This window comes from Solanum stenotomum, chromosome 1 (assembly GCF_019186545.1).
Source record: "Solanum stenotomum isolate F172 chromosome 1, ASM1918654v1, whole genome shotgun sequence".
Lineage (NCBI taxonomy): Eukaryota > Viridiplantae > Streptophyta > Magnoliopsida > Solanales > Solanaceae > Solanum > Solanum stenotomum.
Window position 1 is genome coordinate 71441415 of NC_064282.1, and position 16751 is coordinate 71458165.

Here is a 16751-nt window from a genome sequence, read left to right on the forward strand (position 1 = left end):
GAAGTTGTATTTGAGCTTTTGAAAAATATCTCAAGAGGTGTTTTTACTTTTTTACTTTTCACGTTTTACTTTTATTTTATTTTTACAAATTAATGAGGGTATAAATTACATTTACAAAAGAATTACATCCAAAACCAAAAAAAAAAAAAAAAAAAAAAAATCCAAATACTATCATCAAACAAAACTCCAACTCAAACTTTAGATTCTAAAATTTCAAATAAAGTTAAATAATTTTTTATTTTCATGGACAAAAAATTACATAGATTAGTAAATGTAACAACTTAAACATATACTCTTTTCGTTTCAATTTTTTTGACCTATTTTTTTACGGTCTCTTTAAAAAAAATACATTCGACGTATTGTTAATATAATTTAAATTCACAAAATTAAAATGTATTTTTAATTTTCTTAAATTTAGCATCAAGTTAAATCAAGTCTAATAAATTAAAACGGAAGGATTATAAAATATTGAATACCAAATAGTATATTATGCAAATTTGACATATACATATCAATAGAAAAAGAAAAATATATGTACAGTTCCTAAAGCCCTAAATCAGTGAATCCCTAAATTCCCAAACTTGTCTCTCAAATTTCAAGGCTCAACCACATTCTCGTTTGCTCCTACATCGTCGACATCAAGAGTAAGTTATTCTTTTTTTACTATGTTCAGAGCTTACATACTATAACAACTTCTCTAGCTTTCAGTTCCCTTATTTCGCATGTCTGGGAGCCAACGTCTATTGAAAATAGTCTGTAGTAAGCCATGAAACAAATATTGTGTAAGCTTTTGTATTTGGACAAATTGTTATAGTGTGTAAGCTTTTGTATTTGATCAAATTTACTGTACTATTTGTATGAGTGGAAAATTATAATAAAAGGGGGGGAAAACTTTTGTTCTTGATTCTCTTTATAAAAAAAATTTGCTTAAAAGACGGAAGGTGTAGATATCCCATTCTTTTTCCGACTAGTTTAATAATCAGGGATTGTTTCCAGTGTGTATATAGTCTTTGTTTATCGCTAGATGTAATAGGGAAGAAGTTTGGGTGGTTTAGAGGATTTTCTTGTTCGTCGTGGAAGCTTATGTTGTCTAGACCTTGGGTAACGTAAGTTATATAATATTCTTCAGTTTTGAAAATAAGAGATTTGAGGAAACTTACTTTGCGATTGACGGAGGTTTGCTCTACTTATTCCTTCTGTTTTTTGTGCTCCAATGATGTAAATCAGTTTCTTGTTCGCTCGTATCGTTGTGCTCTGTAACTACTTCTACTTTTTGGTATTGCATTTTACGGAGAGAAAAATCGTGCATAAGCTTATAGTCACTAAAACATAAGATGAGATAATATTGTTTTAAAAAAGTCATATATTCTGATTCTCTTTGATTAGTCTATCATATATATAAATTGAAAATTTATCTTGAGATCTTGTGCAATGTAAATAATTAACGGTTGATGATGAATTCATCAAGCTCCTTATATATTCTATCCAGCTACTTTGCAACCAAACAAAGGAGGAGGTTATTTCACCTCTTAGTTTCTTTATTTGTTTGGTGTAGTAGGACAGAAAAATATACTCCAGCAACAACAAGAAGCAACTCTTTCTTGTTAACACTAGGATCAGAGTCTAGCATCTCATATAGTGTCTCAACCATCTCGTAATTCCTTCAAGTGATAAAGCTTAGCATTTGAAAGTGAACTTCATCAGAGAAAACACATAATGTATCTCTTTATATACCATGTATGCATTTTCAAACAACTGTTTTCAAACTACTGCAACTTGTTACTTCCCTTTACACTTAAACCAAATAAGAAGAGAAACTCTCTTAGAAATAGGAAATATTGTCGTCCAATCATGCAACAAACGTTTAGCACGTGTATCCAAACCAACTCTCTCATATGCTGCAATCATTGTCTGGTATAGACTCGGCCAAGGAAGAAGTTTTGCCTAAGATTTTAGTTTTGCAGAGCAGCTAGTATCTACTTAAAATAACTATGACATATCTTTTCTTTGCTTCAAGTTTGAAATTCAAAATCAGGTATCCTCAGTCCTTGACTTGCTTTCCCTCACATATCTGCCAATAGATATTAGAGAAATTATTTCTACCGGCATTTTTTGATGTTATGGTACACTTAGTCATTCATCTTCCAAGAGAGGCTAAGCTTGGTGGACCTGTACAATATAGGTGGATGTACCCAATTGAGCGGTATGTTTTTAATTTATAATTTTGATTTAATTTTATGTGGTTTGTTAATTTATCATTCTAATTTTAGTGGTATCTTGTTATATCTTGCAGATTTTTACGCACATTGAAATGTTATGTTCGTAATAGAAATCAACCTGAAGGATCTATTGCAGAAGGGTATATTGTTGAAGAAAGTATAATATTTTGTTCAAGGTACTTACCTGAAAATGTGAAAGGATATGATCGAATGGATAAGAATTATGAAGATGATCGTATTAAGACATATAGTGGATTATCCATATTTGAAAGAAAAGGTTCTCCTTTATTAAGAGATGCATCCAGAAATCTTGAAGAGTTAGAGAGAAAACAAGCTCATCTTTATGTTTTAAGAAATTGCGAAGAAGTGCAACCATTTTTACGGTATGTTTTTTATTGCATTCTCTAATTTACTATATTAGATCCCGAGTCTAAGTTAACAATTTAATATATTACGAAGAAAAATATTTTTTGCTGTCGGTGGACAGAGAGACAATTTTATAAAGGAATATGACAGTAGTAAAATTTGGGGCAAATATCACATTCAGTGCTAACAACATACAATACTATTAGGATTGAAAGGTGATCTGATCTCTGGTTGTATAACTCTCTGCAAGTAGCTCAAGTGTTGTTCCTTTGGCATTCTGCATTCTATTCAATGTCATACTCCCACTAGCGTCAACTACGTATCTCACCTGAAAGACAAATCATTGAGAATACGATTTAGTCAATACTTTGTCTACTTAGCTACATCCTTCAGTACACTTTTCAAATATCATAAACATGGTTCTAGATAGAGCGGTTGCTCATTAACCACAAGAATGCTATCAAATATTGAGATTTATGTAACAAGTAAGGATAGTTAAAGAATGTTTTTTGTTAATTATTATACCATAAGGATGTACCCTAAGTTTTGGTTATACTTGAAGGATGATTTTATCCCAAAACTCTCATCCGGATTGACCTCTCTAATCATCTGACCACACAAATTCAACACCATATCTCCCTTTCCATGCATTTTCAATTCACTTAGCATGGTACATCATGAAATTATGTTCTTTCAATGCATCAAATTGATCAAGGCTGCCACATTTAGACACATATTAATCAAGGCTATTTCCACCAATATATATATATATCATGTTCTATCATCTTCAAAGAATACATGTGTACCCATTTACCCATCAAAATATTCCCAGAGAAGTTACCTTGCTTAACCCTATCTTCACCTTTTATTTTATTTTTAATTAATGTACACTTATTTGTATTACAGTGAGTATGAGCAGAGCAATAAAAGCATGAACTTTGATGATTGGTTTTTTCATCGGGTAAGTTTTTACTGTCTTTCAAATTAAATTTGTGATACTTATTTATCATCATTAATTTATATATTTTTTTATATATATAGATTGTACAAATGCGCAAAGAAAAAAATGAACACGCAACCTGTGAATTGTATTCTTTGGCTAGAGGCCCTTTTGATGGTGTTCAAAGATTCAAGGGGTATGAAATAAATGGGTTTAGATTTCATACTAAACTGCTAAAGGAAACGAGGAAGACCCAAAATAGTGGTGTTTTAGTAAGAGGAGAAGTGAATGGTAAGAATATTAGTTACTATGGTGTTTTGACTGAAATAATAGAACTTCAATATTTTGAAGGTAAACGGGTTGTTTTGTTTAAATGTGATTGGTGGGATGTTGATCACATCAGAATAGGAGTGAAAATAGATAAACATAATTTTGTTAGTGTTAACACTAAGCGAAAACTAGTAACAGATGAACCATTTGTGCTTGCATCTCAAGCAGAACAAGTATTTTATTTCAAGGACCATCTTCATCCCAGTTGGTCAATTGTTTTGAATGGTCATTCTACCTATTTTACCGGAGGTGCTATTGATGAAGATACTTTTCAACAAGATGCTTGTAATGAGTTATTGCATATATGTGAGGATGATGAAGACATTATGAATTGGAAAAGAAATGATCTTGATGTTATCCGTACTGATGTTACATTGGCTGATGATATTATTAAAGTCAGTGAATCAGAACCAGAAACTGATGATGAAGATTTGTTATTATAGATATTTTGAACTCTTATTTCCATATTGCTTATATTCAATTAAGGTTAACAATTTTATTTACTTATTCCTGAGAGATGATCTTTATTTTTTTGAGTTACTCTTATTGGATACAAATCAATATTCAATAGTGTTGAGTTGATAATATCAATTGTATTGAGTTGTTGTTGTTGTTGTTGTTGTTGTTGTTCTTGTTCTTGTTCTTGTTGTTCTTGTTCTTGTTCTTGTTCTTGTTCTTGTTGTTCTTGTTCTTGTTCTTGTTCTTGTTGTTGTTGTTGTTGTTGTTGTTGTTCTTTGTTTGTTGACAAAGTCTTCAGTTACAATGTGATTTTTTTTTTGGGGTTAAATCATACACTAAATACTAGTAGTTTGTAGAGTGATTTTTTGTAAACAAATTGTCAACATTTATTAATTTTTCTACAAAAAAAATATTATTTTCTCTTTAGATTGTGACACTCTTCATATTTTGTGTCTCTCATTGAATACCAAAAATATTATTGTTAATTTATTATGATCATATAAGTACTATTATCATGGTAATTTCAATCTTAAAAAATATTTAATATAGATAAAACATTAGTATGTACTACAAATTTTAACTTGTGATTGAAAATAATTATTAACTATGAAATATTTATCAAAATTACAGTTTTATAGCTATATTATTTTATCATGACAAATAATTATACTTTTTATGTCATCTATTGCCACAATTATTTAGTACTCAAAAAAATTATTTTTTTGGCTAGAATATTTTATTTTAAATCATTTCTTGTGGCTAAAAGGTTATTGTTACTTCAATAAATTTTAACCAGATCATGGAAAAATTGAATAATTACCTATGCAATTTTGATATAGCAAAAAATTTATGACTATATTATCTAATATTGCCACATTTTTTATAACTTCAAGAATAGCTATTGTTTAGCCAGAGATTTGCTTCAACAATAATTTATTGTGGCTAAAAATTATTATTACTACGATAAATTTTAGCTTGTGGCAAAAAATAATAATTAGTTACGAAATATTATCAAAGCAAAATAATTTATGGCTATTTCATTAAACTTTTGCCACAATCATTTATTACTTGAAGCAAGATTATTTATTTAGCTACAATATTTGTTTTAAATTATATATTATAGCTAAAAGATTACTATTGCTAGAGTTAATTTTCTCGTGTGGCAAAAACTTATAATTAGTTATAAAATTTCACCGTAGAAGAAAAATTATAGCTATTTAGGTACTTATTGCTACGATTGTTAGCAATTATAACAAAAATTAGGATTTAGCTTTGTCAATTTAATTTTCATGGCTAAGAAATTTGACAAATTTTTATATTGCCACAAAATTCAAATTTTTGTGACAATTACTAAATAATAGCTACGATTTTCAAATTCATAGCTTAAATTTTGTAGCTATAAATCCATTGTATGTAGTGACCGTAGGTTTTAAAGGACAGCCATCAAACTTAGACCGACTCTTTAGTCCCTCTTTGGATACCAGCTTAGTGGATCAACGTCAAATAGTGTCTCTTACCCTAGAAGGGTATAGACTATAGAGCGCCTTCCCAGCTTGGGTACATGTTGGACTCCATTTAGCTCAATGGAGAAGTTGGACCAATTATTTTCTCAAGTCATCCATCTGCATCTTTGTTGTTACAAATTCATTGCTAGTGCTTTATCAAACTTTCTCTTGAGCTAACAACATTAGTTCTTGAGCTTTTTGAGATGCTTCTTCTCATTTATCTAGGATTTCTTTCTGTCTAGTACTTATAGCTTGAAGAACAACTTTCAATTCTCTAGTTTTTTCCTCCTTTTTATCGTACTTCAACTTCAACGTTTCTTCTAATCTAATGCTATTATCCAGTTTTTTCTTGTCATCTTCGAAGCTGGTTAAGAATTCCTAGTAACTTGACTTGGATCATGCCAAGTCCCTCCATTTCTTAACCATGAAAAGAAATTCATACTGGAGTTTTGCCAATTGATTGGCTTGTTCATCGCTAAACGACAAAGGATTTACATTTAAAGGAGCAATTGCACCACATATTATTTTTTTTCATTGGTCGGGTCAAGAGTCTATGCCTCCAAAGATAGTCGGGTCAGACTACCTTTGGAGGCATTGGCTCTTGACCTGATGAATGAAAAAGAAATGTGTGATGCAATTGCTGCTTTTACTGAAAATCCCTCGTTGTTTAGTGATGAACAAGCCAACCAATTGGCAAAACTCAAAGGAAAAAGGGACAAATATACCTTGAACGTATGCAGATACCCTCCGTTATATTTTTGGGACATTGGTGTCCCTGTCGTCCAAAAATTAGAGCATATATACCCTTTATACTAACGGACATACACGTGTCATAATCTTATCCACCGATCCGACATTTATTAAATATCGGATCGACGGAGAAGATTGCGCCACGTGTCCCTATTTAGTCATCTGTTAGAGTAAAGGGCATATATGCTCTATTTTTTTTTATGCCAGAGACACTAATATCCCTAAAGTATGACGGAGGATATGCGATAGTTAGTGGGTATATTTGTCTTTTTTCCCTTACTCAAATATGAATTCCCTTTTATGGTTAAGAAATGGAGGGACTTGGCACGAGACGAACCAAGTTACCATGAATTCTCAACCAACTTCGAAGAGGACAGGAAAAAATTGCATAATTGAATTAGATTAAAAGAAACATTGAAGTCAAAGTATGATAAAAAGAAGGATCAAGCTAGAGAATTTGAAGCAATCCTAACAATCACAAAAATAAGTCTTCTACCTCACTTATTTTTTAATCACCACTCAAGTCTTTGCCATAAAATGACAAAGGTCATTTTATTATACAAATAAAAAACCTACAACCATAGAGGTTCTGATATACCCTCAACTTTGTCATTTAGAACTGATATACCCCTCGTTATGAAAGTGGCTCATATATACCCCTACTTATATACAAATGGCTCACATATACTATTTTCCTCTAACGGAAATAGAAAAAATAATTTTAGTTTTATTATATAATCCCATATGGGCATATTTAATCCTCCTCAAACCTCTTTTTTAAAACTTTTTTTTTACTTTTTTTTTTCAATGACTAATATAGATTTATTATTTTGATGGTCAAAAATTAAATTACAATATAGACAAAAAAAATAGTTTTACATTATAATATAGCCACAAAAAAGTAGTTCAATTTTTTTTTCTTTACACTAAGGAATGAAAGAAAAAAATAAAATAAGAATAAGAAACTCAAATAATGATAATCAAAGAAGTCAACAATAATTTATGTACGAAAAAAATTAAAATATACATTGAACTTTGCTATAAGAATCATATATATCCTTTAATGCTTTTTTTTTTAAAAACGGAGAAGGGTCTAAAATGTCCCTCAAATATTTGAATTGGTACAAAATTACCCTTCATCCACCTATCAGCCCATAAATACCCCTAACGTCTTTCGGCTCAAAAATACCCTTGATGTTAATCCTTTGACTCATATTTGCCCTTATTTTTAATAGCTCCCTTAAAGTAAAATTATTAAATATTTATTGATTGTATTGCTTAATGTGATCAGTCCAAATTTAAATCCTTCTCAAATAAATAATAAAAATAATATTTTTAAACATTCTAATTTTTGATATTTGACGTAATCAAAGACACAACTTCCAATTCAAGTGTCAACGATCGCATGTAGAAATATAACCCAACCGAATGGGTTGGGGTCGAGTCCCAAGGGAGCGGTTAATGATCGAGAATTGAATAGAAAAGTAAAATTATGTTCTAATCAATCATAGCTATAAACATTAACGAAAACAAACATATTCAATCAAAAAGTGACACGAATGTCAATTATCAATGGGGGGTTTGTATTCAACTAATAAACAAAAACTAGCAAAAATATAAAGATGCAAGATAGGGAGACGGGATTCTTGGGATGTGATAGAAATATGGGATAAAATAAATCACCGAGTAAATGCTATTGATAGTAAATTGCTGAACATTTGTAACTAAGCTAGACTTTAGTGGGGCTAATTTTTTTCTCGAACAACTTACCCTGAATCAACTCGGTTTTTCTCGAGCATCGAGTTGCAGCAATTAAGCACAACCTTCGCTTTAGCCCATTCACTCTCTCGAGCTGAATGTGTGAGAGAAGGTCTAGGATTCACTCTCTCAAGCTGAACCCACGACGACCCAATAACCACAGGCTATCGATTTAGTAGTTTTGGTTTTAAAACCTCTCTCTCGAGCAAGCCAAAAATACTAAGATGAAATAGTATTTGCAACTACAATCCGATTAAGTTCAAACACAACTACTAAACGAAATCACATTTAAACAACAAATAGACTAACAATGAGCAATACCCAATCGTAAATTTAACTCATATTCACATAATCACACCCCAAGAATTGGGGTTTTAGCTAGACATGAAAAAGAGATAGAAATCGATACCAAAAAGTGTTTTCATCAAATGGGTACGATAGAAAATGTCTTTAAAAACGTCAAGGATGAAGATTCTTCAAGACCCACTTCCAATTTCTTGGAATTGTAAACCTCCAAATCTTTAAAGCTCAAGAACAATGTCTCCAAAACTCTAAGAACTCAAACTAAAATATTATAAAAAATCAGTAATAATTTGCTACCACTTGATACTAAGCTACAGATTTAAATGGATATTTATAGTTTTTGAAAATCTGTGTTGCGAAGGATCACTCAGTGTAGTTAGTCGGGATCACCAATACACTCGGCGATCCGCCCTTTGGTCTGGTTCATCGCCTTTCAGCTTTTGCCTTCAGCATTTTCATGTTTTGAATCATTGGGCGATATGGTGTTGCTACGCAGAACTGTTCGGCGACGCGTCGACTGCTCCCTTCCATCGCCAACTTGATCTTTTCCTTCAGAGCTCAGCACATTGGAACTTTGGGCGAGGTGAAGGCCATTCGGCGACTCGCCTAATGCATTAGGCGATCCTTAGGCCTTCATTTCTTCGTTCTTTCCACCGCCTTGTTCCTTTTTGCTTGATAGCGTCCATGCTTTGTCTCTCAACTCAAATACCTAAAACTTAAGGATTTATATCAATTATTGAGACAAAATATGCATTTGAGGACACTAAATCTATCAAAATAAAGCCCTAAATGTGTCCAAATTAAGGACTCATCAACACCCCCAACTTAAACTTTTGTTTGTCCTCAAGTAGAACTCAAGTTCAGCAGTTCAAAAAGGATGTCTCAAACAGTGCTACACAAGACTCAATCATTAATGTACACACAAAACTCAACTTACTCAAAGAATCAAATTGTGACACACCATTATCAAAGATTCTCAAATTCGTAATACTTGTTTCAAATGCAAATTCAAGCTCAACAAAAGTGTTCAAATGCCTTCACAGAAAGAATGATTCCATATTCACACACAATGGTTCAATCATTTAAAGTTTTGGAATCAAGATCNCACCCCTAACTTAAACTTTTGTTTGTCATCAAGTAGAACTCAAGTTCAGCAGTTCAAAAAGGATGTCTCAAACAGTGCTACACAAGACTCAATCATTAATGTACACACAAAACTCAACTTACTCAAAGAATCAAATTGTGACACACCATTATCAAAGATTCTCAAATTCGTAATACTTGTTTCAAATGCAAATTCAAGCTCAACAAAAGTGTTCAAATGCCCTCACAGAAAGAATGATTCCATATTCACACACAACGGTTCAATCATTTAAAGTTTTGGAATCAAGATCAACACTCACACTAAAAAAGATGAACACAATGCATGCTTTCACCCATAGGTTTACCCGTATTTTTCAATTGACAATTGCTCCAGCTCACTCAAGATCACAAAGGTCTTTTCAAGGCTTGTAACGAGGCTGAGTGTAATGATATGGTCATTTAGGCTTATAGGCTAAAAATCCTCATGAAATGTGATGTGAGCAACACCTTCTTTCCTTCTCTTTATCAATTTCATTCAAGCTCAAAAGTCACCTCTTATTCATCTTCCATGAATCATTGGGAACTCCACAACTTTTTCTTTCTTTTTCTTTTTCAATCTTTTTTTTTATATGGAGGGGTTCCATTTTTTTCAAAACATGGGCAAAAGGGACTTCTTTGCACTTCTTGACTTGCCTTTCCTTTTTCACCACACCTCCAACTTAGGCTTTTGGCTTAAGTTGGCTATTCAATCAACCACAATTCATGAGGATTATAGGTAGTGGATAAAAAAGGTCGTGTTTTCATCAAGTCTCTTCCAAAGAAGGGTAAGGCTCAGAGGGTGCTCAAAAGAGGTTCACACACACTCACATGGTAGGCCACAAAAGAGGTATAATGTCAAATTGGCTCACTCTTCAAAGTTGCCTAAGATCATATCATGAGATCACATCACTTCGTCAATCGGACCAACGAGGCAAATTTTAGGTGTCACCATTCATAGTTCACGGTAAGCTCATCACACATGGCATTGACACCAAAGTCAAACAAGACTCCACACTTTTGCTAGTGTGCAACGATCATCACAAGAGAATCGATTTGATACTTGGCTAATCACAATGAGATGCAAAAAGTTCACATATTGTCTATGTAACTTCATTTGGTCTCATCGTAGCCGCACATTCATGTTCGTTCGATTATGAGCACTATTCAAGTCATCGATATTGATCAAAACCGAGACTCAAATTAGCCAAAGAACAACCACATTCAAGTACATACAAGAGGTGGCAAAAAATTTTGAAGGGTCAAAAATCATTTACAATTAAAGCACTAGGAGCCACAAGCTCAAACTTTCCACAAAAAGCAGTGTATAACAAGAGTTTAGCTCAAAGCCCAAATATCTAAACAAAATGGAGTCACAAAAACAAAAGATGGGCCTCACCCCACCACAAATAAAAACATTTGTCCTCAAATGCAAATAAAAACATCCACAAGTCGAAATAAAGTAAGGCAGAGTTGGAGGTAAATAGAGGGTTATGTCTACACAGTCTCTCTATCCGTTTGGACATCAATGCCCGATGCATCACTCTGAGTCTGAGCATCAGTGCTCGGGATCACCTTAGGAGGAACGACAGTGCCAAATTCACTAGGGGTTGTCACATGCGAGTCCTCTACAAAGACATGCATAGCTGCACAGAATCCCTGGGCCCATGAAGGAACATTAGGGTAACTGATAGTGGTCTTCATGTTATAAGTAGACCTCTTGCCCTTGACCTTGCCTTTCCCACCCGTTGCGGGAAGTTTCGTGGCTTTGCCTTTGGATGTAGCTGTATCTTCATTTATCGTAATCCCCTTAGCCTTCTCTTGGATTGGTATTATTCTTTCAGTTGCTTTTGATCTAGTCATGTCTGCAAAACCTCGAGGAGAAGTTAGGAAATATTCAAACGAACACACAGAGAATTAGGCATAGAGAGACTCGCTGAAACAGTTGGCGGGTCACCGAATTGCTTCGGTGAACTGGTTAGCCCGCCGAAAGTTATAGTGTAAGAAGGGTTCAGGGGTGCAGACAAAGGGCGATCAAGAAGACTTTCGGCGAGTCGCCGAGTTCCTTAGGCGACCTCAGGCTTCTCATCGAAAGTTAAAGACTTCAATAACATATTTAGCATGAAATTAAAGGCGAGAAGGGGACATTAGGCAAACCGCTGAGTGGTTTGACAAGCTTGACCCAACTCGCCAAACGGCACAACATGCTTATTTTCAACCCAACTTCTCGAATTCAACCCCGCAACCCTGAAAACAACATCAAAGCATGCACTAGTTAAATTAAGCTTAGACCTATAACACCCAAGCATAATACCCATGAAATTTACTTCATTTTAAGCATAAGCCTACGGGATTTCGACAATCAAAACATTATGGGCAAGATTATCAAATTTAACCAGGCATTCAAACCTACTAATTCTATCAAAGAGGCCCAGCACATGACAACACGATAAGATTATTGCAAATGAGTACAGTTTTGATAAAATAATCTCGGGGTTTGGAAAAACCAATCTTTGATACCGATTAATGAAGATTAAAATGCTAGGCGGTAAAGTAATCCACAATTCGAGCACCAATCAACGACTAAAATACTCTAAAAATGCAAGAAATGTAGAAACTAGAGTGCGGGTGTGAGTTTGGGAAGATAAAAAGTGAGGGAAAGTGAATGAATTTGAGACTTTTAGATCTTTGGCCTGAAAAATCGTCCAGTTCATGCCCATTTGGCGACATTAGTCGTGCTCGTCGAGCCACTCGGCGACACGCTGAGTAGTCATTCACCCCGCCGAACATTACAAGACCTCCAGTTATTGTGGGAGTCCAAACAACGGTCTTCGTCGGGATCGCTGACATGGTCGGCGATTCGCCAATAATTTCCTGAGCTCGCTGAGTTTTACAAACTCCAATGTAAAATTGTCTTGAGTCTGACGGCAGTTTGGGTCGAGGTCACCGACCTCTTCGGCGATTCGCTGAATGGACCTGATGCTCGCCAATCTACACTTTTCAAACACTTTCCACACTTCCACCTACACAATCAGCACACCATTGTTTTATCGAAACAAAATAAAGCAAAAAGGGATCTTGGGTTGCCTCCCAAGCAGCGCCTTAGTTAACGTCGCGGCACGACACAAGTCCACCTTCAAACCTCATTCTTGGGGTTAGCTTTAGTATCACTAGGCAAATCCCCCTATTGTCTAGGGTTGAGATGAAACGATATATGACCCATTTGGGTCTCCAACTGCTTAATCGACACTGAATAGAAGGTGACGGTCTAGCTAAGGGTAGACATTTCTTCTTTCATTTCCTTTAAAATCTTGTCTGACCCTTCAACTTTGTTGAGGATACGAAAGAGCATATCCTCAGACCGACCACCTTCTGAATTTTTTGGCTTTTGGCGCTCGTGGGGAGGCACATACCTATCCTTCTCCCTATCCTTCCAATTCAGGTTACGGTCCCTCAATTCACGATCTCGATCTTTCCAACCTTTATCCCTAGCCCAACCTTGGTTACCACCCTGCCTCGGGTAGTTTGAACGATAGCCACCGCCTTGGTTGGCTAGGAAATTTACCTCTTCATTATACAAAGCTTCAAACTTGGACTCGTATGGGTTAGCACACCCGACACCCACAACATTAACACTTCGAGCACCAGCTCCCATGACATTTTTAGACAAAATATCAAGTTATGTCATGATCTTGGCTATGTTTTGGTCCCTCTCCATTTGTTCCTTAGTTAACTTGAACGTGAGAGGGGAGACCTGGTCTTCATGAGTATACCACACCCTGTTTATGGTAGTCATGCCATCCAAGAGCTGAGCAGCTATCACATAAAGTTGTTGCATCAAACCTCCTGGAGAGATTTGGTCAGCAACGCCCTTATTTACCGAATCCAGACTTCGGTAAAAATACTACAGCAACATGCTATCAGGCAAGCCATGGGTTGGGCATTGAAGCACCAACTTTTTGAATCGCAACTAAGTTTCATGGATAGGCTCGCCTTCTAAGCACTTGAAACTCTGAATGCTATCCCGAAGAGTCATCATCTTCGAGGGAAGGAAAATCGCACTTGAAATGCGGTGATCAACTCCTCCTTCGAAGTGATTTATTCACGTGGCAATTCAGCCAGCCACTTGCACGCCTCACCCATCAACGAGAACAGGAACAACCTCAACCGAACCGATTCTTGGAAGATATTCTTGAATGAGAATGGTCCGCATACATCCACGAAGTTTCTAATGTGCTCATGGGGATCCTCATGAGCCAAACCAGTGAAAAAGCCCTTTTAGTTGCAAGAGTTGCAACATAGTACTGGTGATGTGGAACACCGCATTCCCTTTGGCTGGAGGTAAGCGAATGGCACCAATACCTCCCATGAGATGGGAGTCATTAGCATGAGGCTCTTTGACATCGTTGAGATTTCTGATTTGTCGTCTTGATGGCCTACTTTGCTGCCGACGCTCATTCTTCATGTTTTCAACACAAACAAGTAAAACAAAGCTAAAAATTAAGTAAGTAGAACTACAACTAACAAGAACTAAATCCGACTTAACTAAAAATTCTCCATTAACACCACTCCCCGGTAGCGGCGCCATTTTGATGTTTGACGTAATCAAAGACACAATTTCCAATTCAAGTGTCAATAATCACGTGTAGTAATATAACCCAACCGAATGGGTTGGGGTCGAGTCCCAAGGGAGCAGTTAGTAATCGAGAATTAAATAGAAAAGTAAAATTATGTTCTAATCAATCATAGCTATAAACATTAATGAAAACAAACATATTCAATCAAAAAGTGACACGAATGTCAATTATCAATGGGGGGTTTGTATTCAACTAATAAACAAAAACTAGCAAAAATATAAAGATGCAAGATAGGGAGACGGGATTCTTGGGATGTGATAGGAATATGGGATAAAATAAATCACCGGGTAAATGCTATTGATAGTAAATTGCTGAACATTTGTAACTAAGCAAGACTTTAGTGGGAGTAAATTTTCTCTCGAACAACTTACCCTGAATCAACTCGGTTTTTCTCGAACACCGAGTTGCAGCAATTAAGCACAGCCTTCGCCTTAGCGCATTCACTCCCTCGAGCTGAATGTGTGGGAGAAGGTCTAAGACTCACTCTCTCGAGCTGAACCCATGACGACCCAATAACCACAGGCTATCGATTTAGTAGTTTTGGTTTTAAAACCTATCTCTCGAGCAAGCCAAAAATACTAAGATGAAATCGTATTTGCAACTACAATCCGATTAAGTTCAAACATAACTACTAAACGAAATCACATTTAAACAGCAAATAGACTAACAATGAGTAATACCCAACAGTAAATTTAACCCATATTCATATAATCACACCCCAGGAATTGGGGTTTTAGCTAGACATGAAAAAAAGATAGAAATCGATACCAAAAAGTGTTTTCATCAAATGGGTACGATAGAAAATGTCTTTAAACACGTCAAGGATGAAGATTCTTCAAGACCCACTTCCAATTTCTTGGAATTGTAAACCTTCAAATCGACAAAGCTCAAGAACAATGTCTCCAAAAACTCTAAGAACTCAAACTGAAATATTCTAAAAAATCAGTAATAATTTGCTACCACTTGATACTAAGCTACATATTTAAATGGGTATTTATAGTTTTCAAAAAATTGTGCTGTGAAGGCCCACTCGGCGCAATTAGTCGGGATTGCCAATGCACTCGGCGATTCACTTTCTGGTCTGGTTCATCGCCTTTCAGCTTTTTCCTTCAGCATCTTCACTTTTTGAATCATTAGGTGATATGGTGTTGCTTCGTGGAACTGTTCGGGGACGCGCCGACTGCTCCCTTTCATCGCCAACTTGATATTTTCCTTCAGAGCTCAGCACACTAGAACTTTGGGTGAGGTGAAGGCCATTCGGCGACTCGCCTAATACATTAGGTGATCCTCAAGCCTTCATTTCTTCGTTCTTTCAACCGCCTTGTTCCCTTTTTTCTTGATAGCGTCCATGTTTTGTCTCTCAATTCAAATACCTGAAACTTAAGGATTTACATCAATTATTGAGACAAAATATGCATTTGAGGACACTAAATCTATCAAAATAAAGCCCTAAATGAGTCCAAATTGAGGACTCATCAATTTTCTATAAAACCACTTATGATTCATATTTTGACCCGATACACTTGAAAAATATATTGAAAAAATAATTAATTTCATGATATCTTCCTATTGGCCTATTTTAAATCGACCCCAATTTATTATAACGTAACCCAACTCATAAATGGGAATCCTACTAAAATTCATACTTACCCGATTGGTTGTCCATCTAAAAAAAATATTATTTTCATTGATATAAAAGTTTCTCTCAATTATCCAAATGTCGTGTTCATTTTCTCTTTTATTCCTTTTTGTAATCTCTTGTTCTTAATTAGGATATCTGGGAGTCAAACTTGAAATGAACTCACATATTTATTTTCTTTTAATTAGTATTATTGTCATGATGGGATGAGGGTGGGGATAACAGAGATGATTATTTTTATTATTTTATTTTTAATTTTGGGTACACACAAAAGAAAAATGTAATATTTGTACATATTTGCTTAACTGAGTCATCTTTTATTGAACTAATTATTTATATATGAATGCATCTTTATTTTCCTCCGTTTTTTCTCTCTTTTGTCATAAATTTTAAAAAAAATTAAAATGGTGAACAAGATCCAACTAGAAAAAAAAAAGGAAGAGATAGGAAGTGAAGGGTCGGGGAGGGAGGAGTAGAGAGTAGATGCCTAACCTTTTTATAATTTTAAATTTACTATGAAATTCAAAATCAAGTCAATCATGTGAGCTTATATATTAAGTAATTTCAAATTATTTCAACGGAAAAGGGCCTAAAATGCCCTTAAACTATGAGATTTGGTACAATATTACCCTCCATCCACCTAATGAGTATGATCCGTTAGACATAAAGGTATTTTTGAGCCGAAATGTGGACGTTAGGGGTATTTTAGAGTTGATAGGTGGATGG

The 16751-nt window shown here is 34.8% G+C and overlaps 1 protein-coding gene across 1 annotated transcript; it reads left to right on the forward strand.

The window, feature by feature from the left end:
* The first annotated feature begins 2096 nt into the window (after positions 1-2096).
* Positions 2097-4298, forward strand: LOC125856208 (uncharacterized). Its single transcript, XM_049535753.1, has 4 exons — positions 2097-2203; positions 2294-2602; positions 3492-3546; positions 3627-4298. Exons 1-4 carry the CDS (start codon positions 2121-2123, stop codon positions 4296-4298), a joined length of 1119 nt encoding a protein of 372 aa, XP_049391710.1. The 5' UTR covers positions 2097-2120.
* The last annotated feature ends 12453 nt before the right edge of the window (positions 4299-16751 follow it).

Excerpts from the sequence above, each read along its gene's own strand:
- LOC125856208 (XM_049535753.1), top strand. The coding sequence starts at position 2,121 with ATGGTACACTTAGTCATTCATCTTCCAAGAGAGGCTAAGCTTGGTGGA. Across the intron at positions 2,204-2,293 it reads TGGATGTACCCAATTGAGCG|ATTTTTACGCACATTGAAAT; the intron begins GTATGTTTTTAA and ends TATATCTTGCAG. Across the intron at positions 3,547-3,626 it reads ATGATTGGTTTTTTCATCGG|ATTGTACAAATGCGCAAAGA; the intron begins GTAAGTTTTTAC and ends TTATATATATAG.